The sequence below is a fragment of the Anser cygnoides genome, chromosome 17, assembly GCF_040182565.1.
Source record: "Anser cygnoides isolate HZ-2024a breed goose chromosome 17, Taihu_goose_T2T_genome, whole genome shotgun sequence".
Lineage (NCBI taxonomy): Eukaryota > Metazoa > Chordata > Aves > Anseriformes > Anatidae > Anser > Anser cygnoides.
Genome location: NC_089889.1, coordinates 14,228,015 through 14,254,749, shown reverse-complemented (window position 1 = coordinate 14,254,749; position 26,735 = coordinate 14,228,015). Strand labels below are relative to the sequence as shown.

At 50.2% G+C, this 26,735-nt stretch overlaps 1 protein-coding gene across 1 annotated transcript; it reads left to right on the top strand.

Annotated features, from left to right (window-relative positions):
* Window positions 1-609: 609 nt before the first annotated feature.
* LOC136786553 (uncharacterized) lies at window positions 610-25,626 on the top strand. Its single transcript, XM_066978977.1, has 5 exons — window positions 610-683; window positions 944-1,186; window positions 16,709-16,951; window positions 20,047-20,289; window positions 25,133-25,626. The coding sequence occupies exons 2-5, from the start codon at window positions 962-964 to the stop codon at window positions 25,466-25,468; spliced, it is 1,047 nt and encodes a 348-aa protein (XP_066835078.1). The 5' UTR covers window positions 610-683; window positions 944-961; the 3' UTR covers window positions 25,469-25,626.
* The last annotated feature ends 1,109 nt before the right edge of the window (window positions 25,627-26,735 follow it).

Genomic DNA, 26,735 nt, shown 5'->3' with positions numbered 1-26,735 from the left:
ACAATGAGCATAATTTGGGCAAAAAATTGAGTATTATAATCTTCTATGTTTAGTATGTACTTCCTCAAGCTCCTTATCTTTTTAAGAGTTAACTTTAATGTTCATTTTATAAAGAATGAAGAAAAAGGTTTCACTCTGGGCACCGCAGACTTCAAGATTCTGTTCTGATGCCCAAAGAGGGTTTGGCACAGCCTGGGTATGCTGCTTTTGTTCAGAACTAAGGCATGTAGGCCCAACTTTTCCAGTGTGCTCCAGGCACCTGTCAGGACCCCCTGGGGCAGGACAGCCCAGCCGTGAGCTTGAGAGAGCTGGGCCATGGACGTCCTGGCTGTGGAGCTTCTCAGGGGCAGAGGTATGGTGGAACCAAAAGAGAGTGTTCATCTCCAGGGGAAAGAGAGAGAAGTCCGCCCTGTGGCACTTGGGGACTCCTGGACTCGCACATGCAGCACCTCGCTCAGGACCAAGCATGGGGACGCAGCTCCTTGGGAAGCCAAGGACAGGGACCGTGACCACATGGCAGCCCTGTGCTGTGAGGGGCAGTGCATATTGTGACCCAGAGTGGTGCTAGGCAACCGCCATGTCCCAGTGCAGGGCTGACAGGCACAGCCTCAGTCACCCCCAAGGCAGAGCTGGCCCCAGCCCAGACGTGCGGCTCCCAACAGGGTCCTGGGGCACCAGTGCAGGTGGGCTCGAGCTGGATGGTCTTTAAGGTCCCTTCCAACCCCAGGCATTGTAGGATTCTATGAGGGAGGCGGTGCACAAGGAATATGGGGTGGGGTGCTGATGTTTGAAAAAAGCAAAGAAACAACAAAACTAAGAGGAGGATTCAAAGTAACAAAAGTGGTAGGATTGAAGGAAAGACCAAAGAAAGAAAAGGTCGTAATGCAAAGAAACACCCAAACAAAACAAAAGGAAACAAACACTGTCTATTCCATTGTTGCAGGGTTGGGAACCTACACCAATGGACACAAACGAACTAGAGCAACAGCCTTGGAGGAGTTTGAGGCAGCAAGCCGAGGTTTCAGCTGTGTTCAGAGAATGCGAAAAGGAAAGGCTCAATGAGATGCTTGGAAGGAGCCTTAAGGGGCAAACAGGACCAGACCTCAACAAATGGAGAAAAACCTGGGGAAGCTCCGTGCAATTTGAGCTAATCCGTGAGAGCTACAGGACATGCAGACACAGGCAGGTAACAAATACCAGACAGGTAAGCTGCTTTTCCAGAACTAAAGCAGGTAAGGAAAAATTTTCCCTAAGTAAAATGTGGTGGAGGCAAAGGTAGCTAGCGGGCCTGTACCAACGTCCAAATTAGCCAGAATTCTCTGTTACCTAGCCTAGAGGGATCCGGGTTTAGGATCCTCAAAGAAAAAATCTCTCTTGGAGGAAGCCAAATCTTTTTTCTAGAAGCATGCCGAGGTGAGAAGGCAAGGGTAGCTACCAGGCATACACTTCCCTGTAAACTTGGCCAACCTTGTGGTGTCCCTACCCTGAAGGGCTTTGCAGCTGGTACCCAGAGCTAAATGTGTCTCAGGCAGAATCCCATACATTTTGAGAAACTTTTGTGGAGGAAGCGATGGTTGCTAGCAGGCATGCAGCTACGTCCAAAGTAGGGCCAAAGTTGAGAGGGACGTAACGCGGAGGGGTCTTCAGCTGGTATTGACAAGCAGTTGTGTATTTGGAGCTAGCCCAGAAGTTTTGCAAAACAAGATGAGCGAAGGGAAGTGAAGGTACCCAGGCAGGTAGCTCCCTCGAAAACTGGCCAAAGTTGTCAGGTACCTCCCCTGAAGCGATCTGAGGAGAGGATCCCAAACTAAATCTGTATGTGGAGGTAGCCACAAAGTTTTGGCAACCAAGATGAGCCAGAGGCAAGAGAAGCCTCTTGGCATGCACCTCCCTCCAAAATTGGCCAATGTTGTCGGGTACGTAGCCTGAAGGGGTCTGCGGACCGAATCCACAAGTCCCTCTCTCTCTGGAAGAGCCCCAAAACTTTCACCAAGTATGCCTGGGAGGAGGAACGGGTAGCTACTGGGCATGCACGTACTTCCCAATTTGGCCAGACTTCAGGTAGATCCCCCATACGGGTGTCCTGCTTTTCCAGAACTTGTGCAGGTAACACAGAATTTTGCATAAGTACAATGTGGTGGAGGCAAAGGTAGCTACCGGGCATGTAGCAACCTCTGAATTAGGCAAAATTCTCTGTTAGCTAGCCTAGAGGGATCCGAGTTTAGGATCCACAAAGAAAAAATCTCTCTTGGAGGAAGCCAAGTCTTTTTTCTAGAAGCATGCCGAGGTGAGAAGGCAAGGGTAGCTACCAGGCATACACTTCCCTCTAAACTTGGCCGAACTTGTGGTGTCCCTACCCTGAAGGGCTTTGCAGCCGGTACCCAGAGCTAAATGTTTCTCAGGCAGAATCCCAAACATTTGCAGAAGCTTCCCTGGAGGAGGCAATGGTAGCCAGCAGGCATGCAGCTACCTCCAAAGTAGAGCCAAAATTGTGAGGGACTTAACGCGGGGGGGTCTTCAGCTGGTATTGACAAGCAGTTGTGTATTTGGAGCTAGCCCAGAAGTTTTGCAAAACAAGATGAGCGAAGGGAAGTGAAGGTACCCAGGCAGGTAGCTCCCTCGAAAACTGGCCAAAGTTGTCAGGTACCTCCCCTGAAGCGATCTGAGGAGAGGATCCCAAACTAAATCTGTATGTGGAGGTAGCCACAAAGTTTTGGCAACCAAGATGAGCCAGAGGCAAGAGAAGCCTCTTGGCATGCACCTCCCTCCAAAATTGGCCAATGTTGTCGGGTACGTAGCCTGAAGGGGTCTGCGGACCGAATCCACAAGTCCCTCTCTCTCTGGAAGAGCCCCAAAACTTTCACCAAGTATGCCTGGGAGGAGGAACGGGTAGCTACTGGGCATGCACGTACTTCCCAATTTGGCCAGACTTCAGGTAGATCCCCCATACGGGTGTCCTGCTTTTCCAGAACTTGTGCAGGTAACACAGAATTTTGCATAAGTACAATGTGGTGGAGGCAAAGGTAGCTACCGGGCATGTAGCAACCTCTGAATTAGGCAAAATTCTCTGTTAGCTAGCCTAGAGGGATCCGAGTTTAGGATCCACAAAGAAAAAATCTCTCTTGGAGGAAGCCAAGTCTTTTTTCTAGAAGCATGCCGAGGTGAGAAGGCAAGGGTAGCTACCAGGCATACACTTCCCTCTAAACTTGGCCGAACTTGTGGTGTCCCTACCCTGAAGGGCTTTGCAGCCGGTACCCAGAGCTAAATGTTTCTCAGGCAGAATCCCAAACATTTGCAGAAGCTTCCCTGGAGGAGGCAATGGTAGCCAGCAGGCATGCAGCTACCTCCAAAGTAGAGCCAAAATTGTGAGGGACTTAACGCGGAGGGGTCTTCAGCTGGTATTGACAAGCAGTTGTGTATTTGGAGCTAGCCCAGAAGTTTTGCAAAACAAGATGAGCGAAGGGAAGTGAAGGTACCCAGGCAGGTAGCTCCCTCGAAAACTGGCCAAAGTTGTCAGGTACCTCCCCTGAAGCGATCTGAGGAGAGGATCCCAAACTAAATCTGTATGTGGAGGTAGCCACAAAGTTTTGGCAACCAAGATGAGCCAGAGGCAAGAGAAGCCTCTTGGCATGCACCTCCCTCCAAAATTGGCCAATGTTGTCGGGTACGTAGCCTGAAGGGGTCTGCGGACCGAATCCACAAGTCCCTCTCTCTCTGGAAGAGCCCCAAAACTTTCACCAAGTATGCCTGGGAGGAGGAACGGGTAGCTACTGGGCATGCACGTACTTCCCAATTTGGCCAGACTTCAGGTAGATCCCCCATACGGGTGTCCTGCTTTTCCAGAACTTGTGCAGGTAACACAGAATTTTGCATAAGTACAATGTGGTGGAGGCAAAGGTAGCTACCGGGCATGTAGCAACCTCTGAATTAGGCAAAATTCTCTGTTAGCTAGCCTAGAGGGATCCGAGTTTAGGATCCACAAAGAAAAAATCTCTCTTGGAGGAAGCCAAGTCTTTTTTCTAGAAGCATGCCGAGGTGAGAAGGCAAGGGTAGCTACCAGGCATACACTTCCCTCTAAACTTGGCCGAACTTGTGGTGTCCCTACCCTGAAGGGCTTTGCAGCCGGTACCCAGAGCTAAATGTTTCTCAGGCAGAATCCCAAACATTTGCAGAAGCTTCCCTGGAGGAGGCAATGGTAGCCAGCAGGCATGCAGCTACCTCCAAAGTAGAGCCAAAATTGTGAGGGACTTAACGCGGGGGGGTCTTCAGCTGGTATTGACAAGCAGTTGTGTATTTGGAGCTAGCCCAGAAGTTTTGCAAAACAAGATGAGCGAAGGGAAGTGAAGGTACCCAGGCAGGTAGCTCCCTCGAAAACTGGCCAAAGTTGTCAGGTACCTCCCCTGAAGCGATCTGAGGAGAGGATCCCAAACTAAATCTGTATGTGGAGGTAGCCACAAAGTTTTGGCAACCAAGATGAGCCAGAGGCAAGAGAAGCCTCTTGGCATGCACCTCCCTCCAAAATTGGCCAATGTTGTCGGGTACGTAGCCTGAAGGGGTCTGCGGACCGAATCCACAAGTCCCTCTCTCTCTGGAAGAGCCCCAAAACTTTCACCAAGTATGCCTGGGAGGAGGAACGGGTAGCTACTGGGCATGCACGTACTTCCCAATTTGGCCAGACTTCAGGTAGATCCCCCATACGGGTGTCCTGCTTTTCCAGAACTTGTGCAGGTAACACAGAATTTTGCATAAGTACAATGTGGTGGAGGCAAAGGTAGCTACCGGGCATGTAGCAACCTCTGAATTAGGCAAAATTCTCTGTTAGCTAGCCTAGAGGGATCCGAGTTTAGGATCCACAAAGAAAAAATCTCTCTTGGAGGAAGCCAAGTCTTTTTTCTAGAAGCATGCCGAGGTGAGAAGGCAAGGGTAGCTACCAGGCATACACTTCCCTCTAAACTTGGCCGAACTTGTGGTGTCCCTACCCTGAAGGGCTTTGCAGCCGGTACCCAGAGCTAAATGTTTCTCAGGCAGAATCCCAAACATTTGCAGAAGCTTCCCTGGAGGAGGCAATGGTAGCCAGCAGGCATGCAGCTACCTCCAAAGTAGAGCCAAAATTGTGAGGGACTTAACGCGGGGGGGTCTTCAGCTGGTATTGACAAGCAGTTGTGTATTTGGAGCTAGCCCAGAAGTTTTGCAAAACAAGATGAGCGAAGGGAAGTGAAGGTACCCAGGCAGGTAGCTCCCTCGAAAACTGGCCAAAGTTGTCAGGTACCTCCCCTGAAGCGATCTGAGGAGAGGATCCCAAACTAAATCTGTATGTGGAGGTAGCCACAAAGTTTTGGCAACCAAGATGAGCCAGAGGCAAGAGAAGCCTCTTGGCATGCACCTCCCTCCAAAATTGGCCAATGTTGTCGGGTACGTAGCCTGAAGGGGTCTGCGGACCGAATCCACAAGTCCCTCTCTCTCTGGAAGAGCCCCAAAACTTTCACCAAGTATGCCTGGGAGGAGGAACGGGTAGCTACTGGGCATGCACGTACTTCCCAATTTGGCCAGACTTCAGGTAGATCCCCCATACGGGTGTCCTGCTTTTCCAGAACTTGTGCAGGTAACACAGAATTTTGCATAAGTACAATGTGGTGGAGGCAAAGGTAGCTGCATGTAGCAACCTCTGAATTAGGCAAAACTTTCTCTGGGAGGAGGAACGGGTAGCTACTGGGCATGCACGTACTTCCCAATTTGGCCAGACTTCAGGTAGATCCCCCATACGGGTGTCCTGCTTTTCCAGAACTTGTGCAGGTAACACAGAATTTTGCATAAGTACAATGTGGTGGAGGCAAAGGTAGCTACCGGGCATGTAGCAACCTCTGAATTAGGCAAAATTCTCTGTTAGCTAGCCTAGAGGGATCCGAGTTTAGGATCCACAAAGAAAAAATCTCTCTTGGAGGAAGCCAAGTCTTTTTTCTAGAAGCATGCCGAGGTGAGAAGGCAAGGGTAGCTACCAGGCATACACTTCCCTCTAAACTTGGCCGAACTTGTGGTGTCCCTACCCTGAAGGGCTTTGCAGCCGGTACCCAGAGCTAAATGTTTCTCAGGCAGAATCCCAAACATTTGCAGAAGCTTCCCTGGAGGAGGCAATGGTAGCCAGCAGGCATGCAGCTACCTCCAAAGTAGAGCCAAAATTGTGAGGGACTTAACGCGGGGGGGTCTTCAGCTGGTATTGACAAGCAGTTGTGTATTTGGAGCTAGCCCAGAAGTTTTGCAAAACAAGATGAGCGAAGGGAAGTGAAGGTACCCAGGCAGGTAGCTCCCTCGAAAACTGGCCAAAGTTGTCAGGTACCTCCCCTGAAGCGATCTGAGGAGAGGATCCCAAACTAAATCTGTATGTGGAGGTAGCCACAAAGTTTTGGCAACCAAGATGAGCCAGAGGCAAGAGAAGCCTCTTGGCATGCACCTCCCTCCAAAATTGGCCAATGTTGTCGGGTACGTAGCCTGAAGGGGTCTGCGGACCGAATCCACAAGTCCCTCTCTCTCTGGAAGAGCCCCAAAACTTTCACCAAGTATGCCTGGGAGGAGGAACGGGTAGCTACTGGGCATGCACGTACTTCCCAATTTGGCCAGACTTCAGGTAGATCCCCCATACGGGTGTCCTGCTTTTCCAGAACTTGTGCAGGTAACACAGAATTTTGCATAAGTACAATGTGGTGGAGGCAAAGGTAGCTACCGGGCATGTAGCAACCTCTGAATTAGGCAAAATTCTCTGTTAGCTAGCCTAGAGGGATCCGAGTTTAGGATCCACAAAGAAAAAATCTCTCTTGGAGGAAGCCAAGTCTTTTTTCTAGAAGCATGCCGAGGTGAGAAGGCAAGGGTAGCTACCAGGCATACACTTCCCTCTAAACTTGGCCGAACTTGTGGTGTCCCTACCCTGAAGGGCTTTGCAGCCGGTACCCAGAGCTAAATGTTTCTCAGGCAGAATCCCAAACATTTGCAGAAGCTTCCCTGGAGGAGGCAATGGTAGCCAGCAGGCATGCAGCTACCTCCAAAGTAGAGCCAAAATTGTGAGGGACTTAACGCGGGGGGGTCTTCAGCTGGTATTGACAAGCAGTTGTGTATTTGGAGCTAGCCCAGAAGTTTTGCAAAACAAGATGAGCGAAGGGAAGTGAAGGTACCCAGGCAGGTAGCTCCCTCGAAAACTGGCCAAAGTTGTCAGGTACCTCCCCTGAAGCGATCTGAGGAGAGGATCCCAAACTAAATCTGTATGTGGAGGTAGCCACAAAGTTTTGGCAACCAAGATGAGCCAGAGGCAAGAGAAGCCTCTTGGCATGCACCTCCCTCCAAAATTGGCCAATGTTGTCGGGTACGTAGCCTGAAGGGGTCTGCGGACCGAATCCACAAGTCCCTCTCTCTCTGGAAGAGCCCCAAAACTTTCACCAAGTATGCCTGGGAGGAGGAACGGGTAGCTACTGGGCATGCACGTACTTCCCAATTTGGCCAGACTTCAGGTAGATCCCCCATACGGGTGTCCTGCTTTTCCAGAACTTGTGCAGGTAACACAGAATTTTGCATAAGTACAATGTGGTGGAGGCAAAGGTAGCTACCGGGCATGTAGCAACCTCTGAATTAGGCAAAATTCTCTGTTAGCTAGCCTAGAGGGATCCGAGTTTAGGATCCACAAAGAAAAAATCTCTCTTGGAGGAAGCCAAGTCTTTTTTCTAGAAGCATGCCGAGGTGAGAAGGCAAGGGTAGCTACCAGGCATACACTTCCCTCTAAACTTGGCCGAACTTGTGGTGTCCCTACCCTGAAGGGCTTTGCAGCCGGTACCCAGAGCTAAATGTTTCTCAGGCAGAATCCCAAACATTTGCAGAAGCTTCCCTGGAGGAGGCAATGGTAGCCAGCAGGCATGCAGCTACCTCCAAAGTAGAGCCAAAATTGTGAGGGACTTAACGCGGGGGGGTCTTCAGCTGGTATTGACAAGCAGTTGTGTATTTGGAGCTAGCCCAGAAGTTTTGCAAAACAAGATGAGCGAAGGGAAGTGAAGGTACCCAGGCAGGTAGCTCCCTCGAAAACTGGCCAAAGTTGTCAGGTACCTCCCCTGAAGCGATCTGAGGAGAGGATCCCAAACTAAATCTGTATGTGGAGGTAGCCACAAAGTTTTGGCAACCAAGATGAGCCAGAGGCAAGAGAAGCCTCTTGGCATGCACCTCCCTCCAAAATTGGCCAATGTTGTCGGGTACGTAGCCTGAAGGGGTCTGCGGACCGAATCCACAAGTCCCTCTCTCTCTGGAAGAGCCCCAAAACTTTCACCAAGTATGCCTGGGAGGAGGAACGGGTAGCTACTGGGCATGCACGTACTTCCCAATTTGGCCAGACTTCAGGTAGATCCCCCATACGGGTGTCCTGCTTTTCCAGAACTTGTGCAGGTAACACAGAATTTTGCATAAGTACAATGTGGTGGAGGCAAAGGTAGCTACCGGGCATGTAGCAACCTCTGAATTAGGCAAAATTCTCTGTTAGCTAGCCTAGAGGGATCCGAGTTTAGGATCCACAAAGAAAAAATCTCTCTTGGAGGAAGCCAAGTCTTTTTTCTAGAAGCATGCCGAGGTGAGAAGGCAAGGGTAGCTACCAGGCATACACTTCCCTCTAAACTTGGCCGAACTTGTGGTGTCCCTACCCTGAAGGGCTTTGCAGCCGGTACCCAGAGCTAAATGTTTCTCAGGCAGAATCCCAAACATTTGCAGAAGCTTCCCTGGAGGAGGCAATGGTAGCCAGCAGGCATGCAGCTACCTCCAAAGTAGAGCCAAAATTGTGAGGGACTTAACGCGGGGGGGTCTTCAGCTGGTATTGACAAGCAGTTGTGTATTTGGAGCTAGCCCAAAAGTTTTGCAAAACAAGATGAGCGAAGGGAAGTGAAGGTACCCAGGCAGGTAGCTCCCTCGAAAACTGGCCAAAGTTGTCAGGTACCTCCCCTGAAGCGATCTGAGGAGAGGATCCCAAACTAAATCTGTATGTGGAGGTAGCCACAAAGTTTTGGCAACCAAGATGAGCCAGAGGCAAGAGAAGCCTCTTGGCATGCACCTCCCTCCAAAATTGGCCAATGTTGTCGGGTACGTAGCCTGAAGGGGTCTGCGGACCGAATCCACAAGTCCCTCTCTCTCTGGAAGAGCCCCAAAACTTTCACCAAGTATGCCTGGGAGGAGGAACGGGTAGCTACTGGGCATGCACGTACTTCCCAATTTGGCCAGACTTCAGGTAGATCCCCCATACGGGTGTCCTGCTTTTCCAGAACTTGTGCAGGTAACACAGAATTTTGCATAAGTACAATGTGGTGGAGGCAAAGGTAGCTACCGGGCATGTAGCAACCTCTGAATTAGGCAAAATTCTCTGTTAGCTAGCCTAGAGGGATCCGAGTTTAGGATCCACAAAGAAAAAATCTCTCTTGGAGGAAGCCAAGTCTTTTTTCTAGAAGCATGCCGAGGTGAGAAGGCAAGGGTAGCTACCAGGCATACACTTCCCTCTAAACTTGGCCGAACTTGTGGTGTCCCTACCCTGAAGGGCTTTGCAGCCGGTACCCAGAGCTAAATGTTTCTCAGGCAGAATCCCAAACATTTGCAGAAGCTTCCCTGGAGGAGGCAATGGTAGCCAGCAGGCATGCAGCTACCTCCAAAGTAGAGCCAAAATTGTGAGGGACTTAACGCGGGGGGGTCTTCAGCTGGTATTGACAAGCAGTTGTGTATTTGGAGCTAGCCCAGAAGTTTTGCAAAACAAGATGAGCGAAGGGAAGTGAAGGTACCCAGGCAGGTAGCTCCCTCGAAAACTGGCCAAAGTTGTCAGGTACCTCCCCTGAAGCGATCTGAGGAGAGGATCCCAAACTAAATCTGTATGTGGAGGTAGCCACAAAGTTTTGGCAACCAAGATGAGCCAGAGGCAAGAGAAGCCTCTTGGCATGCACCTCCCTCCAAAATTGGCCAATGTTGTCGGGTACGTAGCCTGAAGGGGTCTGCGGACCGAATCCACAAGTCCCTCTCTCTCTGGAAGAGCCCCAAAACTTTCACCAAGTATGCCTGGGAGGAGGAACGGGTAGCTACTGGGCATGCACGTACTTCCCAATTTGGCCAGACTTCAGGTAGATCCCCCATACGGGTGTCCTGCTTTTCCAGAACTTGTGCAGGTAACACAGAATTTTGCATAAGTACAATGTGGTGGAGGCAAAGGTAGCTACCGGGCATGTAGCAACCTCTGAATTAGGCAAAATTCTCTGTTAGCTAGCCTAGAGGGATCCGAGTTTAGGATCCACAAAGAAAAAATCTCTCTTGGAGGAAGCCAAGTCTTTTTTCTAGAAGCATGCCGAGGTGAGAAGGCAAGGGTAGCTACCAGGCATACACTTCCCTCTAAACTTGGCCGAACTTGTGGTGTCCCTACCCTGAAGGGCTTTGCAGCCGGTACCCAGAGCTAAATGTTTCTCAGGCAGAATCCCAAACATTTGCAGAAGCTTCCCTGGAGGAGGCAATGGTAGCCAGCAGGCATGCAGCTACCTCCAAAGTAGAGCCAAAATTGTGAGGGACTTAACGCGGGGGGGTCTTCAGCTGGTATTGACAAGCAGTTGTGTATTTGGAGCTAGCCCAGAAGTTTTGCAAAACAAGATGAGCGAAGGGAAGTGAAGGTACCCAGGCAGGTAGCTCCCTCGAAAACTGGCCAAAGTTGTCAGGTACCTCCCCTGAAGCGATCTGAGGAGAGGATCCCAAACTAAATCTGTATGTGGAGGTAGCCACAAAGTTTTGGCAACCAAGATGAGCCAGAGGCAAGAGAAGCCTCTTGGCATGCACCTCCCTCCAAAATTGGCCAATGTTGTCGGGTACGTAGCCTGAAGGGGTCTGCGGACCGAATCCACAAGTCCCTCTCTCTCTGGAAGAGCCCCAAAACTTTCACCAAGTATGCCTGGGAGGAGGAACGGGTAGCTACTGGGCATGCACGTACTTCCCAATTTGGCCAGACTTCAGGTAGATCCCCCATACGGGTGTCCTGCTTTTCCAGAACTTGTGCAGGTAACACAGAATTTTGCATAAGTACAATGTGGTGGAGGCAAAGGTAGCTACCGGGCATGTAGCAACCTCTGAATTAGGCAAAATTCTCTGTTAGCTAGCCTAGAGGGATCCGAGTTTAGGATCCACAAAGAAAAAATCTCTCTTGGAGGAAGCCAAGTCTTTTTTCTAGAAGCATGCCGAGGTGAGAAGGCAAGGGTAGCTACCAGGCATACACTTCCCTCTAAACTTGGCCGAACTTGTGGTGTCCCTACCCTGAAGGGCTTTGCAGCCGGTACCCAGAGCTAAATGTTTCTCAGGCAGAATCCCAAACATTTGCAGAAGCTTCCCTGGAGGAGGCAATGGTAGCCAGCAGGCATGCAGCTACCTCCAAAGTAGAGCCAAAATTGTGAGGGACTTAACGCGGGGGGGTCTTCAGCTGGTATTGACAAGCAGTTGTGTATTTGGAGCTAGCCCAGAAGTTTTGCAAAACAAGATGAGCGAAGGGAAGTGAAGGTACCCAGGCAGGTAGCTCCCTCGAAAACTGGCCAAAGTTGTCAGGTACCTCCCCTGAAGCGATCTGAGGAGAGGATCCCAAACTAAATCTGTATGTGGAGGTAGCCACAAAGTTTTGGCAACCAAGATGAGCCAGAGGCAAGAGAAGCCTCTTGGCATGCACCTCCCTCCAAAATTGGCCAATGTTGTCGGGTACGTAGCCTGAAGGGGTCTGCGGACCGAATCCACAAGTCCCTCTCTCTCTGGAAGAGCCCCAAAACTTTCACCAAGTATGCCTGGGAGGAGGAACGGGTAGCTACTGGGCATGCACGTACTTCCCAATTTGGCCAGACTTCAGGTAGATCCCCCATACGGGTGTCCTGCTTTTCCAGAACTTGTGCAGGTAACACAGAATTTTGCATAAGTACAATGTGGTGGAGGCAAAGGTAGCTACCGGGCATGTAGCAACCTCTGAATTAGGCAAAATTCTCTGTTAGCTAGCCTAGAGGGATCCGAGTTTAGGATCCACAAAGAAAAAATCTCTCTTGGAGGAAGCCAAGTCTTTTTTCTAGAAGCATGCCGAGGTGAGAAGGCAAGGGTAGCTACCAGGCATACACTTCCCTCTAAACTTGGCCGAACTTGTGGTGTCCCTACCCTGAAGGGCTTTGCAGCCGGTACCCAGAGCTAAATGTTTCTCAGGCAGAATCCCAAACATTTGCAGAAGCTTCCCTGGAGGAGGCAATGGTAGCCAGCAGGCATGCAGCTACCTCCAAAGTAGAGCCAAAATTGTGAGGGACTTAACGCGGGGGGGTCTTCAGCTGGTATTGACAAGCAGTTGTGTATTTGGAGCTAGCCCAGAAGTTTTGCAAAACAAGATGAGCGAAGGGAAGTGAAGGTACCCAGGCAGGTAGCTCCCTCGAAAACTGGCCAAAGTTGTCAGGTACCTCCCCTGAAGCGATCTGAGGAGAGGATCCCAAACTAAATCTGTATGTGGAGGTAGCCACAAAGTTTTGGCAACCAAGATGAGCCAGAGGCAAGAGAAGCCTCTTGGCATGCACCTCCCTCCAAAATTGGCCAATGTTGTCGGGTACGTAGCCTGAAGGGGTCTGCGGACCGAATCCACAAGTCCCTCTCTCTCTGGAAGAGCCCCAAAACTTTCACCAAGTATGCCTGGGAGGAGGAACGGGTAGCTACTGGGCATGCACGTACTTCCCAATTTGGCCAGACTTCAGGTAGATCCCCCATACGGGTGTCCTGCTTTTCCAGAACTTGTGCAGGTAACACAGAATTTTGCATAAGTACAATGTGGTGGAGGCAAAGGTAGCTACCGGGCATGTAGCAACCTCTGAATTAGGCAAAATTCTCTGTTAGCTAGCCTAGAGGGATCCGAGTTTAGGATCCACAAAGAAAAAATCTCTCTTGGAGGAAGCCAAGTCTTTTTTCTAGAAGCATGCCGAGGTGAGAAGGCAAGGGTAGCTACCAGGCATACACTTCCCTCTAAACTTGGCCGAACTTGTGGTGTCCCTACCCTGAAGGGCTTTGCAGCCGGTACCCAGAGCTAAATGTTTCTCAGGCAGAATCCCAAACATTTGCAGAAGCTTCCCTGGAGGAGGCAATGGTAGCCAGCAGGCATGCAGCTACCTCCAAAGTAGAGCCAAAATTGTGAGGGACTTAACGCGGGGGGGTCTTCAGCTGGTATTGACAAGCAGTTGTGTATTTGGAGCTAGCCCAGAAGTTTTGCAAAACAAGATGAGCGAAGGGAAGTGAAGGTACCCAGGCAGGTAGCTCCCTCGAAAACTGGCCAAAGTTGTCAGGTACCTCCCCTGAAGCGATCTGAGGAGAGGATCCCAAACTAAATCTGTATGTGGAGGTAGCCACAAAGTTTTGGCAACCAAGATGAGCCAGAGGCAAGAGAAGCCTCTTGGCATGCACCTCCCTCCAAAATTGGCCAATGTTGTCGGGTACGTAGCCTGAAGGGGTCTGCGGACCGAATCCACAAGTCCCTCTCTCTCTGGAAGAGCCCCAAAACTTTCACCAAGTATGCCTGGGAGGAGGAACGGGTAGCTACTGGGCATGCACGTACTTCCCAATTTGGCCAGACTTCAGGTAGATCCCCCATACGGGTGTCCTGCTTTTCCAGAACTTGTGCAGGTAACACAGAATTTTGCATAAGTACAATGTGGTGGAGGCAAAGGTAGCTACCGGGCATGTAGCAACCTCTGAATTAGGCAAAATTCTCTGTTAGCTAGCCTAGAGGGATCCGAGTTTAGGATCCACAAAGAAAAAATCTCTCTTGGAGGAAGCCAAGTCTTTTTTCTAGAAGCATGCCGAGGTGAGAAGGCAAGGGTAGCTACCAGGCATACACTTCCCTCTAAACTTGGCCGAACTTGTGGTGTCCCTACCCTGAAGGGCTTTGCAGCCGGTACCCAGAGCTAAATGTTTCTCAGGCAGAATCCCAAACATTTGCAGAAGCTTCCCTGGAGGAGGCAATGGTAGCCAGCAGGCATGCAGCTACCTCCAAAGTAGAGCCAAAATTGTGAGGAACTTAACGCGGAGGGGTCTTCAGCTGGTATTGACAAGCAGTTGTGTATTTGGAGCTAGCCCAAAAGTTTTGCAAAACAAGATGAGCGAAGGGAAGTGAAGGTACCCAGGCAGGTAGCTCCCTCGAAAACTGGCCAAAGTTGTCAGGTACCTCCCCTGAAGCGATCTGAGGAGAGGATCCCAAACTAAATCTGTATGTGGAGGTAGCCACAAAGTTTTGGCAACCAAGATGAGCCAGAGGCAAGAGAAGCCTCTTGGCATGCACCTCCCTCCAAAATTGGCCAATGTTGTCGGGTACGTAGCCTGAAGGGGTCTGCGGACCGAATCCACAAGTCCCTCTCTCTCTGGAAGAGCCCCAAAACTTTCACCAAGTATGCCTGGGAGGAGGAACGGGTAGCTACTGGGCATGCACGTACTTCCCAATTTGGCCAGACTTCAGGTAGATCCCCCATACGGGTGTCCTGCTTTTCCAGAACTTGTGCAGGTAACACAGAATTTTGCATAAGTACAATGTGGTGGAGGCAAAGGTAGCTACCGGGCATGTAGCAACCTCTGAATTAGGCAAAATTCTCTGTTAGCTAGCCTAGAGGGATCCGAGTTGAGGATCCACAAAGAAAAAATCTCTCTTGGAGGAAGCCAAGTCTTTTTTCTAGAAGCATGCCGAGGTGAGAAGGCAAGGGTAGCTACCAGGCATACACTTCCCTCTAAACTTGGCCGAACTTGTGGTGTCCCTACCCTGAAGGGCTTTGCAGCCGGTACCCAGAGCTAAATGTTTCTCAGGCAGAATCCCAAACATTTGCAGAAGCTTCCCTGGAGGAGGCAATGGTAGCCAGCAGGCATGCAGCTACCTCCAAAGTAGAGCCAAAATTGTGAGGGACTTAACGCGGAGGGGTCTTCAGCTGGTATTGACAAGCAGTTGTGTATTTGGAGCTAGCCCAGAAGTTTTGCAAAACAAGATGAGCGAAGGGAAGTGAAGGTACCCAGGCAGGTAGCTCCCTCGAAAACTGGCCAAAGTTGTCAGGTACCTCCCCGGAAGCGATCTGAGGAGAGGATCCCAAACTAAATCTGTATGTGGAGGTAGCCACAAAGTTTTGGCAAAGAAGATCAGCCAGCTGTGTGGCATCCAGGGCAGCATTCCTAGCACAGGCAGTTTGTATGTGGTCTTGGACACTAGCTACGTGTGTCTTTATGGTGTCTGGGAGGCCACAGGTAAGGGGGAGTTAACCTTGCCAGCTGAATCAGGGCTTGCTTTGGGGATCTCCGTAAGAGATCCTTCTCCTGCATCGCTTGTATGCAGGCTGGTTTTTGAACAGATGCAGCCAAATGGGAGAACCCTGAGGTCTTCCTGAGAAGGGATTGTCCTCTTTCTTGTGGGTCTATTCCACTGACCCAATAGGCAGCTAAAATGAATCTATGCCACTAACCCTATAGGCAGTTAATATGTTTATTTAACGTATAAATGCTATCGCAGGTATTCCTCACCAAAGTGAAGGTGAAGGTGCAGAGCTTACCAAGGAGGTGTCCCTGTCTTGGTGGAGAAGGAGCACAGAACATCGACTGCCTCTTCTAGGTTTTCAATTATTCCTTCTGCCCTCTCCCCACCCGCTCCCCCCAGCTCTCCCTTTTTCCTCACTCTAGGGTTTTGCTGTCATTAATTTTTTTACCACTACCTGCTAACACTTTTATATCCTAAGCTTATCTGTCCCACCCTGGGATGACAATGAGCATAATTTGGGCAAAAAATTGAGTATTATAATCTTCTATGTTTAGTATGTACTTCCTCAAGCTCCTTATCTTTTTAAGAGTTAACTTTAATGTTCATTTTATAAAGAATGAAGAAAAAGGTTTCACTCTGGGCACCGCAGACTTCAAGATTCTGTTCTGATGCCCAAAGAGGGTTTGGCACAGCCTGGGTATGCTGCTTTTGTTCAGAACTAAGGCATGTAGGCCCAACTTTTCCAGTGTGCTCCAGGCACCTGTCAGGACCCCCTGGGGCAGGACAGCCCAGCCGTGAGCTTGAGAGAGCTGGGCCATGGACGTCCTGGCTGTGGAGCTTCTCAGGGGCAGAGGTATGGTGGAACCAAAAGAGAGTGTTCATCTCCAGGGGAAAGAGAGAGAAGTCCGCCCTGTGGCACTTGGGGACTCCTGGACTCGCACATGCAGCACCTCGCTCAGGACCAAGCATGGGGACGCAGCTCCTTGGGAAGCCAAGGACAGGGACCGTGACCACATGGCAGCCCTGTGCTGTGAGGGGCAGTGCATATTGTGACCCAGAGTGGTGCTAGGCAACCGCCATGTCCCAGTGCAGGGCTGACAGGCACAGCCTCAGTCACCCCCAAGGCAGAGCTGGCCCCAGCCCAGACATGCGGCTCCCAACAGGGTCCTGGGGCACCAGTGCAGGTGGGCTCGAGCTGGATGGTCTTTAAGGTCCCTTCCAACCCCAGGCATTGTAGGATTCTATGAGGGAGGCGGTGCACAAGGAATATGGGGTGGGGTGCTGATGTTTGAAAAAAGCAAAGAAACAACAAAACTAAGAGGAGATTCAAAGTAACAAAAGTGGTAGGATTGAAGGAAAGACCAAAGAAAGAAAAGGTCGTAATGCAAAGAAACACCCAAACAAAACAAAAGGAAACAAACACTGTCTATTCCATTGTTGCAGGGTTGGGAACCTACACCAATGGACACAAACGAACTAGAGCAACAGCCTTGGAGGAGTTTGAGGCAGCAAGCCGAGGTTTCAGCTGTGTTCAGAGAATGCGAAAAGGAAAGGCTCAATGAGATGCTTGGAAGGAGCCTTAAGGGGCAAACAGGACCAGACCTCAACAAATGGAGAAAAACCTGGGGAAGCTCCGTGCAATTTGAGCTAATCCGTGAGAGCTACAGGACATGCAGACACAGGCAGGTAACAAATACCAGACAGGTAAGCTGCTTTTCCAGAACTAACGCAGGTAAGGAAAAATTTTCCCTAAGTAAAATGTGGTGGAGGCAAAGGTAGCTAGCGGGCCTGTACCAACGTCCAAATTAGCCAGAATTCTCTGTTACCTAGCCTAGAGGGATCCGGGTTTAGGATCCTCAAAGAAAAAATCTCTCTTGGAGGAAGCCAAATCTTTTTTCTAGAAGCATGCCGAGGTGAGAAGGCAAGGGTAGCTACCAGGCATACACTTCCCTGTAAACTTGGCCAAACTTGTGGTGTCCCTACCCTGAAGGGCTTTGCAGCTGGTACCCAGAGCTAAATGTGTCTCAGGCAGAATCCCATACATTTTGAGAAACTTTTGTGGAGGAAGCGATGGTTGCTAGCAGGCATGCAGCTACGTCCAAAGTAGGGCCAAAGTTGAGAGGGACGTAACGCGGAGGGGTCTTCAGCTGGTATTGACAAGCAGTTGTGTATTTGGAGCTAGCCCAGAAGTTTTGCAAAACAAGATGAGCGAAGGGAAGTGGAGGTACCCAGGCAGGTAGCTCCCTCGAAAACTGGCCAAAGTTGTCAGGTACCTCCCCTGAAGCGATCTGAGGAGAGGATCCCAAACTAAATCTGTATGTGGAGGTAGCCACAAAGTTTTGGCAACCAAGATGAGCCAGAGGCAAGAGAAGCCTCTTGGCATGCACCTCCCTCCAAAATTGGCCAATGTTGTCGGGTACGTAGCCTGAAGGGGTCTGCGGACCGAATCCACAAGTCCCTCTCTCTCTGGAAGAGCCCCAAAACTTTCACCAAGTATGCCTGGGAGGAGGAACGGGTAGCTACTGGGCATGCACGTACTTCCCAATTTGGCCAGACTTCAGGTAGATCCCCCATACGGGTGTCCTGCTTTTCCAGAACTTGTGCAGGTAACACAGAATTTTGCATAAGTACAATGTGGTGGAGGCAAAGGTAGCTACCGGGCATGTAGCAACCTCTGAATTAGGCAAAATTCTCTGTTAGCTAGCCTAGAGGGATCCGAGTTGAGGATCCACAAAGAAAAAATCTCTCTTGGAGGAAGCCAAGTCTTTTTTCTAGAAGCATGCCGAGGTGAGAAGGCAAGGGTAGCTACCAGGCATACACTTCCCTCTAAACTTGGCCGAACTTGTGGTGTCCCTACCCTGAAGGGCTTTGCAGCCGGTACCCAGAGCTAAATGTTTCTCAGGCAGAATCCCAAACATTTGCAGAAGCTTCCCTGGAGGAGGCAATGGTAGCCAGCAGGCATGCAGCTACCTCCAAAGTAGAGCCAAAATTGTGAGGAACTTAACGCGGAGGGGTCTTCAGCTGGTATTGACAAGCAGTTGTGTATTTGGAGCTAGCCCAAAAGTTTTGCAAAACAAGATGAGCGAAGGGAAGTGAAGGTACCCAGGCAGGTAGCTCCCTCGAAAACTGGCCAAAGTTGTCAGGTACCTCCCCGGAAGCGATCTGAGGAGAGGATCCCAAACTAAATCTGTATGTGGAGGTAGCCACAAAGTTTTGGCAAAGAAGATCAGCCAGCTGTGTGGCATCCAGGGCAGCATTCCTAGCACAGGCAGTTTGTATGTGGTCTTGGACACTAGCTACGTGTGTCTTTATGGTGTCTGGGAGGCCACAGGTAAGGGGGAGTTAACCTTGCCAGCTGAATCAGGGCTTGCTTTGGGGATCTCCGTAAGAGATCCTTCTCCTGCATCGCTTGTATGCAGGCTGGTTTTTGAACAGATGCAGCCAAATGGGAGAACCCTGAGGTCTTCATGAGAAGGGATTGTCCTCTTTCTTGTGGGTCTATTCCACTGACCCAATAGGCAGCTAAAATGAATCTATGCCACTAACCCTATAGGCAGTTAATATGTTTATTTAACGTATAAATGCTATCGCAGGTATTCCTCACCAAAGTGAAGGTGAAGGTGCAGAGCTTACCAAGGAGGTGTCCCTGTCTTGGTGGAGAAGGAGCACAGAACATCGACTGCCTCTTCTAGGTTTTCAATTATTCCTTCTGCCCTCTCCCCACCCGCTCCCCCCAGCTCTCCCTTTTTCCTCACTCTAGGGTTTTGCTGTCATTAATTTTTTTACCACTACCTGCTAACACTTTTATATCCTAAGCTTATCTGTCCCACCCTGGGATGACAATGAGCATAATTTGGGCAAAAAATTGAGTATTATAATCTTCTATGTTTAGTATGTACTTCCTCAAGCTCCTTATCTTTTTAAGAGTTAACTTTAATGTTCATTTTATAAAGAATGAAGAAAAAGGTTTCACTCTGGGCACCGCAGACTTCAAGATTCTGTTCTGATGCCCAAAGAGGGTTTGTCACAGCCTGGGTATGCTGCTTTTGTTCAGAACTAAGGCATGTAGGCCCAACTTTTCCAGTGTGCTCCAGGCACCTGTCAGGACCCCCTGGGGCAGGACAGCCCAGCCGTGAGCTTGAGAGAGCTGGGCCATGGACGTCCTGGCTGTGGAGCTTCTCAGGGGCAGAGGTATGGTGGAACCAAAAGAGAGTGTTCATCTCCAGGGGAAAGAGAGAGAAGTCCGCCCTGTGGCACTTGGGGACTCCTGGACTCGCACATGCAGCACCTCGCTCAGGACCAAGCATGGGGACGCAGCTCCTTGGGAAGCCAAGGACAGGGACCGTGACCACATGGCAGCCCTGTGCTGTGAGGGGCAGTGCATATTGTGACCCGGAGTGGTGCTAGGCAACCGCCATGTCCCAGTGCAGGGCTGACAGGCACAGCCTCAGTCACCCCCAAGGCAGAGCTGGCCCCAGCCCAGACATGCGGCTCCCAACAGGGTCCTGGGGCACCAGTGCAGGTGGGCTCGAGCTGGATGGTCTTTAAGGTCCCTTCCAACCCCAGGCATTGTAGGATTCTATGAGGGAGGCGGTGCACAAGGAATATGGGGTGGGGTGCTGATGTTTGAAAAAAGCAAAGAAACAACAAAACTAAGAGGAGATTCAAAGTAACAAAAGTGGTAGGATTGAAGGAAAGACCAAAGAAAGAAAAGGTCGTAATGCAAAGAAACACCCAAACAAAACAAAAGGAAACAAACACTGTCTATTCCATTGTTGCAGGGTTGGGAACCTACACCAATGGACACAAACGAACTAGAGCAACAGCCTTGGAGGAGTTTGAGGCAGCAAGCCGAGGTTTCAGCTGTGTTCAGAGAATGCGAAAAGGAAAGGCTCAATGAGATGCTTGGAAGGAGCCTTAAGGGGCAAACAGGACCAGACCTCAACAAATGGAGAAAAACCTGGGGAAGCTCCGTGCAATTTGAGCTAATCCGTGAGAGCTACAGGACATGCAGACACAGGCAGGTAACAAATACCAGACAGGTAAGCTGCTTTTCCAGAACTAACGCAGGTAAGGAAAAATTTTCCCTAAGTAAAATGTGGTGGAGGCAAAGGTAGCTAGCGGGCCTGTACCAACGTCCAAATTAGCCAGAATTCTCTGTTACCTAGCCTAGAGGGATCCGGGTTTAGGATCCTCAAAGAAAAAATCTCTCTTGGAGGAAGCCAAATCTTTTTTCTAGAAGCATGCCGAGGTGAGAAGGCAAGGGTAGCTACCAGGCATACACTTCCCTGTAAACTTGGCCGAACTTGTGGTGTCCCTACCCTGAAGGGCTTTGCAGCTGGTACCCAGAGCTAAATGTGTCTCAGGCAGAATCCCATACATTTTGAGAAACTTTTGTGGAGGAAGCGATGGTTGCTAGCAGGCATGCAGCTACGTCCAAAGTAGGGCCAAAGTTGAGAGGGACGTAACGCGGAGGGGTCTTCAGCTGGTATTGACAAGCAGTTGTGTATTTGGAGCTAGCCCAGAAGTTTTGCAAAACAAGATGAGCGAAGGGAAGTGAAGGTACCCAGGCAGGTAGCTCCCTCGAAAACTGGCCAAAGTTGTCAGGTACCTCCCCTGAAGCGATCTGAGGAGAGGATCCCAAACTAAATCTGTATGTGGAGGTAGCCACAAAGTTTTGGCAACCAAGATGAGCCAGAGGCAAGAGAAGCCTCTTGGCATGCACCTCCCTCCAAAATTGGCCAATGTTGTCGGGTACGTAGCCTGAAGGGGTCTGCGGACCGAATCCACAAGTCCCTCTCTCTCTGGAAGAGCCCCAAAACTTTCACCAAGTATGCCTGGGAGGAGGAACGGGTAGCTACTGGGCATGCACGTACTTCCCAATTTGGCCAGACTTCAGGTAGATCCCCCATACGGGTGTCCTGCTTTTCCAGAACTTGTGCAGGTAACACAGAATTTTGCATAAGTACAATGTGGTGGAGGCAAAGGTAGCTACCGGGCATGTAGCAACCTCTGAATTAGGCAAAATTCTCTGTTAGCTAGCCTAGAGGGATCCGAGTTGAGGATCCACAAAGAAAAAATCTCTCTTGGAGGAAGCCAAGTCTTTTTTCTAGAAGCATGCCGAGGTGAGAAGGCAAGGGTAGCTACCAGGCATACACTTCCCTCTAAACTTGGCCGAACTTGTGGTGTCCCTACCCTGAAGGGCTTTGCAGCCGGTACCCAGAGCTAAATGTTTCTCAGGCAGAATCCCAAACATTTGCAGAAGCTTCCCTGGAGGAGGCAATGGTAGCCAGCAGGCATGCAGCTACCTCCAAAGTAGAGCCAAAATTGTGAGGAACTTAACGCGGAGGGGTCTTCAGCTGGTATTGACAAGCAGTTGTGTATTTGGAGCTAGCCCAGAAGTTTTGCAAAACAAGATGAGCGAAGGGAAGTGAAGGTACCCAGGCAGGTAGCTCCCTCGAAAACTGGCCAAAGTTGTCAGGTACCTCCCCTGAAGCGATCTGAGGAGAGGATCCCAAACTAAATCTGTATGTGGAGGTAGCCACAAAGTTTTGGCAACCAAGATGAGCCAGAGGCAAGAGAAGCCTCTTGGCATGCACCTCCCTCCAAAATTGGCCAATGTTGTCGGGTACGTAGCCTGAAGGGGTCTGCGGACCGAATCCACAAGTCCCTCTCTCTCTGGAAGAGCCCCAAAACTTTCACCAAGTATGCCTGGGAGGAGGAACGGGTAGCTACTGGGCATGCACGTACTTCCCAATTTGGCCAGACTTCAGGTAGATCCCCCATACGGGTGTCCTGCTTTTCCAGAACTTGTGCAGGTAACACAGAATTTTGCATAAGTACAATGTGGTGGAGGCAAAGGTAGCTACCGGGCATGTAGCAACCTCTGAATTAGGCAAAATTCTCTGTTAGCTAGCCTAGAGGGATCCGAGTTTAGGATCCACAAAGAAAAAATCTCTCTTGGAGGAAGCCAAGTCTTTTTTCTAGAAGCATGCCGAGGTGAGAAGGCAAGGGTAGCTACCAGGCATACACTTCCCTCTAAACTTGGCCGAACTTGTGGTGTCCCTACCCTGAAGGGCTTTGCAGCCGGTACCCAGAGCTAAATGTTTCTCAGGCAGAATCCCAAACATTTGCAGAAGCTTCCCTGGAGGAGGCAATGGTAGCCAGCAGGCATGCAGCTACCTCCAAAGTAGAGCCAAAATTGTGAGGAACTTAACGCGGAGGGGTCTTCAGCTGGTATTGACAAGCAGTTGTGTATTTGGAGCTAGCCCAGAAGTTTTGCAAAACAAGATGAGCGAAGGGAAGTGAAGGTACCCAGGCAGGTAGCTCCCTCGAAAACTGGCCAAAGTTGTCAGGTACCTCCCCTGAAGCGATCTGAGGAGAGGATCCCAAACTAAATCTGTATGTGGAGGTAGCCACAAAGTTTTGGCAACCAAGATGAGCCAGAGGCAAGAGAAGCCTCTTGGCATGCACCTCCCTCCAAAATTGGCCAATGTTGTCGGGTACGTAGCCTGAAGGGGTCTGCGGACCGAATCCACAAGTCCCTCTCTCTCTGGAAGAGCCCCAAAACTTTCACCAAGTATGCCTGGGAGGAGGAACGGGTAGCTACTGGGCATGCACGTACTTCCCAATTTGGCCAGACTTCAGGTAGATCCCCCATACGGGTGTCCTGCTTTTCCAGAACTTGTGCAGGTAACACAGAATTTTGCATAAGTACAATGTGGTGGAGGCAAAGGTAGCTACCGGGCATGTAGCAACCTCTGAATTAGGCAAAATTCTCTGTTAGCTAGCCTAGAGGGATCCGAGTTTAGGATCCACCAAGAAAAAATCTCTCTTGGAGGAAGCCAAGTCTTTTTTCTAGAAGCATGCCGAGGTGAGAAGGCAAGGGTAGCTACCAGGCATACACTTCCCTCTAAACTTGGCCGAACTTGTGGTGTCCCTACCCTGAAGGGCTTTGCAGCCGGTACCCAGAGCTAAATGTTTCTCAGGCAGAATCCCAAACATTTGCAGAAGCTTCCCTGGAGGAGGCAATGGTAGCCAGCAGGCATGCAGCTACCTCCAAAGTAGAGCCAAAATTGTGAGGAACTTAACGCGGAGGGGTCTTCAGCTGGTATTGACAAGCAGTTGTGTATTTGGAGCTAGCCCAGAAGTTTTGCAAAACAAGATGAGCGAAGGGAAGTGAAGGTACCCAGGCAGGTAGCTCCCTCGAAAACTGGCCAAAGTTGTCAGGTACCTCCCCGGAAGCGATCTGAGGAGAGGATCCCAAACTAAATCTGTATGTGGAGGTAGCCACAAAGTTTTGGCAAAGAAGATCAGCCAGCTGTGTGGCATCCAGGGCAGCATTCCTAGCACAGGCAGTTTGTATGTGGTCTTGGACACTAGCTACGTGTGTCTTTATGGTGTCTGGGAGGCCACAGGTAAGGGGGAGTTAACCTTGCCAGCTGAATCAGGGCTTGCTTTGGGGATCTCCGTAAGAGATCCTTCTCCTGCATCGCTTGTATGCAGGCTGGTTTTTGAACAGATGCAGCCAAATGGGAGAACCCTGAGGTCTTCATGAGAAGGGATTGTCCTCTTTCTTGTGGGTCTATTCCACTGACCCAATAGGCAGCTAAAATGAATCTATGCCACTAACCCTATAGGCAGTTAATATGTTTATTTAACGTATAAATGCTATCGCAGGTATTCCTCACCAAAGTGAAGGTGAAGGTGCAGAGCTTACCAAGGAGGTGTCCCTGTCTTGGTGGAGAAGGAGCACAGAACATCGACTGCCTCTTCTAGGTTTTCAATTATTCCTTCTGCCCTCTCCCCACCCGCTCCCCCCAGCTCTCCCTTTTTCCTCACTCTAGGGTTTTGCTGTCATGAATTTTTTTACCACTACCTGCTAACACTTTTATATCCTAAGCTTATCTGTCCCACCCTGGGATGACAATGAGCATAATTTGGGCAAAAAATTGAGTATTATAATCTTCTATGTTTAGTATGTACTTCCTCAAGCTCCTTATCTTTTTAAGAGTTAACTTTAATGTTCATTTTATAAAGAATGAAGAAAAAGGTTTCACTCTGGGCACCGCAGACTTCAAGATTCTGTTCTGATGCCCAAAGAGGGTTTGGCACAGCCTGGGTATGCTGCTTTTGTTCAGAACTAAGGCATGTAGGCCCAACTTTTCCAGTGTGCTCCAGGCACCTGTCAGGACCCCCTGGGGCAGGACAGCCCAGCCGTGAGCTTGAGAGAGCTGGGCCATGGACGTCCTGGCTGTGGAGCTTCTCAGGGGCAGAGGTATGGTGGAACCAAAAGAGAGTGTTCATCTCCAGGGGAAAGAGAGAGAAGTCCGCCCTGTGGCACTTGGGGACTCCTGGACTCGCACATGCAGCACCTCGCTCAGGACCAAGCATGGGGACGCAGCTCCTTGGGAAGCCAAGGACAGGGACCGTGACCACATGGCAGCCCTGTGCTGTGAGGGGCAGTGCATATTGTGACCCAGAGTGGTGCTAGGCAACCGCCATGTCCCAGTGCAGGGCTGACAGGCACAGCCTCAGTCACCCCCAAGGCAGAGCTGGCCCCAGCCCAGACATGCGGCTCCCAACAGGGTCCTGGGGCACCAGTGCAGGTGGGCTCGAGCTGGATGGTCTTTAAGGTCCCTTCCAACCCCAGGCATTGTAGGATTCTATGAGGGAGGCGGTGCACAAGGAATATGGGGTGGGGTGCTGATGTTTGAAAAAAGCAAAGAAACAACAAAACTAAGAGGAGATTCAAAGTAACAAAAGTGGTAGGATTGAAGGAAAGACCAAAGAAAGAAAAGGTCGTAATGCAAAGAAACACCCAAACAAAACAAAAGGAAACAAACACTGTCTATTCCATTGTTGCAGGGTTGGGAACCTACACCAATGGACACAAACGAACTAGAGCAACAGCCTTGGAGGAGTTTGAGGCAGCAAGCCGAGGTTTCAGCTGTGTTCAGAGAATGCGAAAAGGAAAGGCTCAATGAGATGCTTGGAAGGAGCCTTAAGGGGCAAACAGGACCAGACCTCAACAAATGGAGAAAAACCTGGGGAAGCTCCGTGCAATTTGAGCTAATCCGTGAGAGCTACAGGACATGCAGACACAGGCAGGTAACAAATACCAGACAGGTAAGCTGCTTTTCCAGAACTAACGCAGGTAAGGAAAAATTTTCCCTAAGTAAAATGTGGTGGAGGCAAAGGTAGCTAGCGGGCATGTACCAACGTCCAAATTAGCCAGAATTCTCTGTTACCTAGCCTAGAGGGATCCGGGTTTAGGATCCTCAAAGAAAAAATCTCTCTTGGAGGAAGCCAAATCTTTTTTCTAGAAGCATGCCGAGGTGAGAAGGCAAGGGTAGCTACCATGCATACACTTCCCTGTAAACTTGGCCAACCTTGTGGTGTCCCTACCCTGAAGGGCTTTGCAGCTGGTACCCAGAGCTAAATGTGTCTCAGGCAGAATCCCATACATTTTGAGAAACTTTTGTGGAGGAAGCGATGGTTGCTAGCAGGCATGCAGCTACGTCCAAAGTAGGGCCAAAGTTGAGAGGGACGTAACGCGGAGGGGTCTTCAGCTGGTATTGACAAGCAGTTGTGTATTTGGAGCTAGCCCAGAAGTTTTGCAAAACAAGATGAGCGAAGGGAAGTGAAGGTACCCAGGCAGGTAGCTCCCTCGAAAACTGGCCAAAGTTGTCAGGTACCTCCCCTGAAGCGATCTGAGGAGAGGATCCCAAACTAAATCTGTATGTGGAGGTAGCCACAAAGTTTTGGCAACCAAGATGAGCCAGAGGCAAGAGAAGCCTCTTGGCATGCACCTCCCTCCAAAATTGGCCAATGTTGTCGGGTACGTAGCCTGAAGGGGTCTGCGGACCGAATCCACAAGTCCCTCTCTCTCTGGAAGAGCCCCAAAACTTTCACCAAGTATGCCTGGGAGGAGGAACGGGTAGCTACTGGGCATGCACGTACTTCCCAATTTGGCCAGACTTCAGGTAGATCCCCCATACGGGTGTCCTGCTTTTCCAGAACTTGTGCAGGTAACACAGAATTTTGCATAAGTACAATGTGGTGGAGGCAAAGGTAGCTACCGGGCATGTAGCAACCTCTGAATTAGGCAAAATTCTCTGTTAGCTAGCCTAGAGGGATCCGAGTTTAGGATCCACAAAGAAAAAATCTCTCTTGGAGGAAGCCAAGTCTTTTTTCTAGAAGCATGCCGAGGTGAGAAGGCAAGGGTAGCTACCAGGCATACACTTCCCTCTAAACTTGGCCGAACTTGTGGTGTCCCTACCCTGAAGGGCTTTGCAGCCGGTACCCAGAGCTAAATGTTTCTCAGGCAGAATCCCAAACATTTGCAGAAGCTTCCCTGGAGGAGGCAATGGTAGCCAGCAGGCATGCAGCTACCTCCAAAGTAGAGCCAAAATTGTGAGGGACTTAACGCGGGGGGGTCTTCAGCTGGTATTGACAAGCAGTTGTGTAT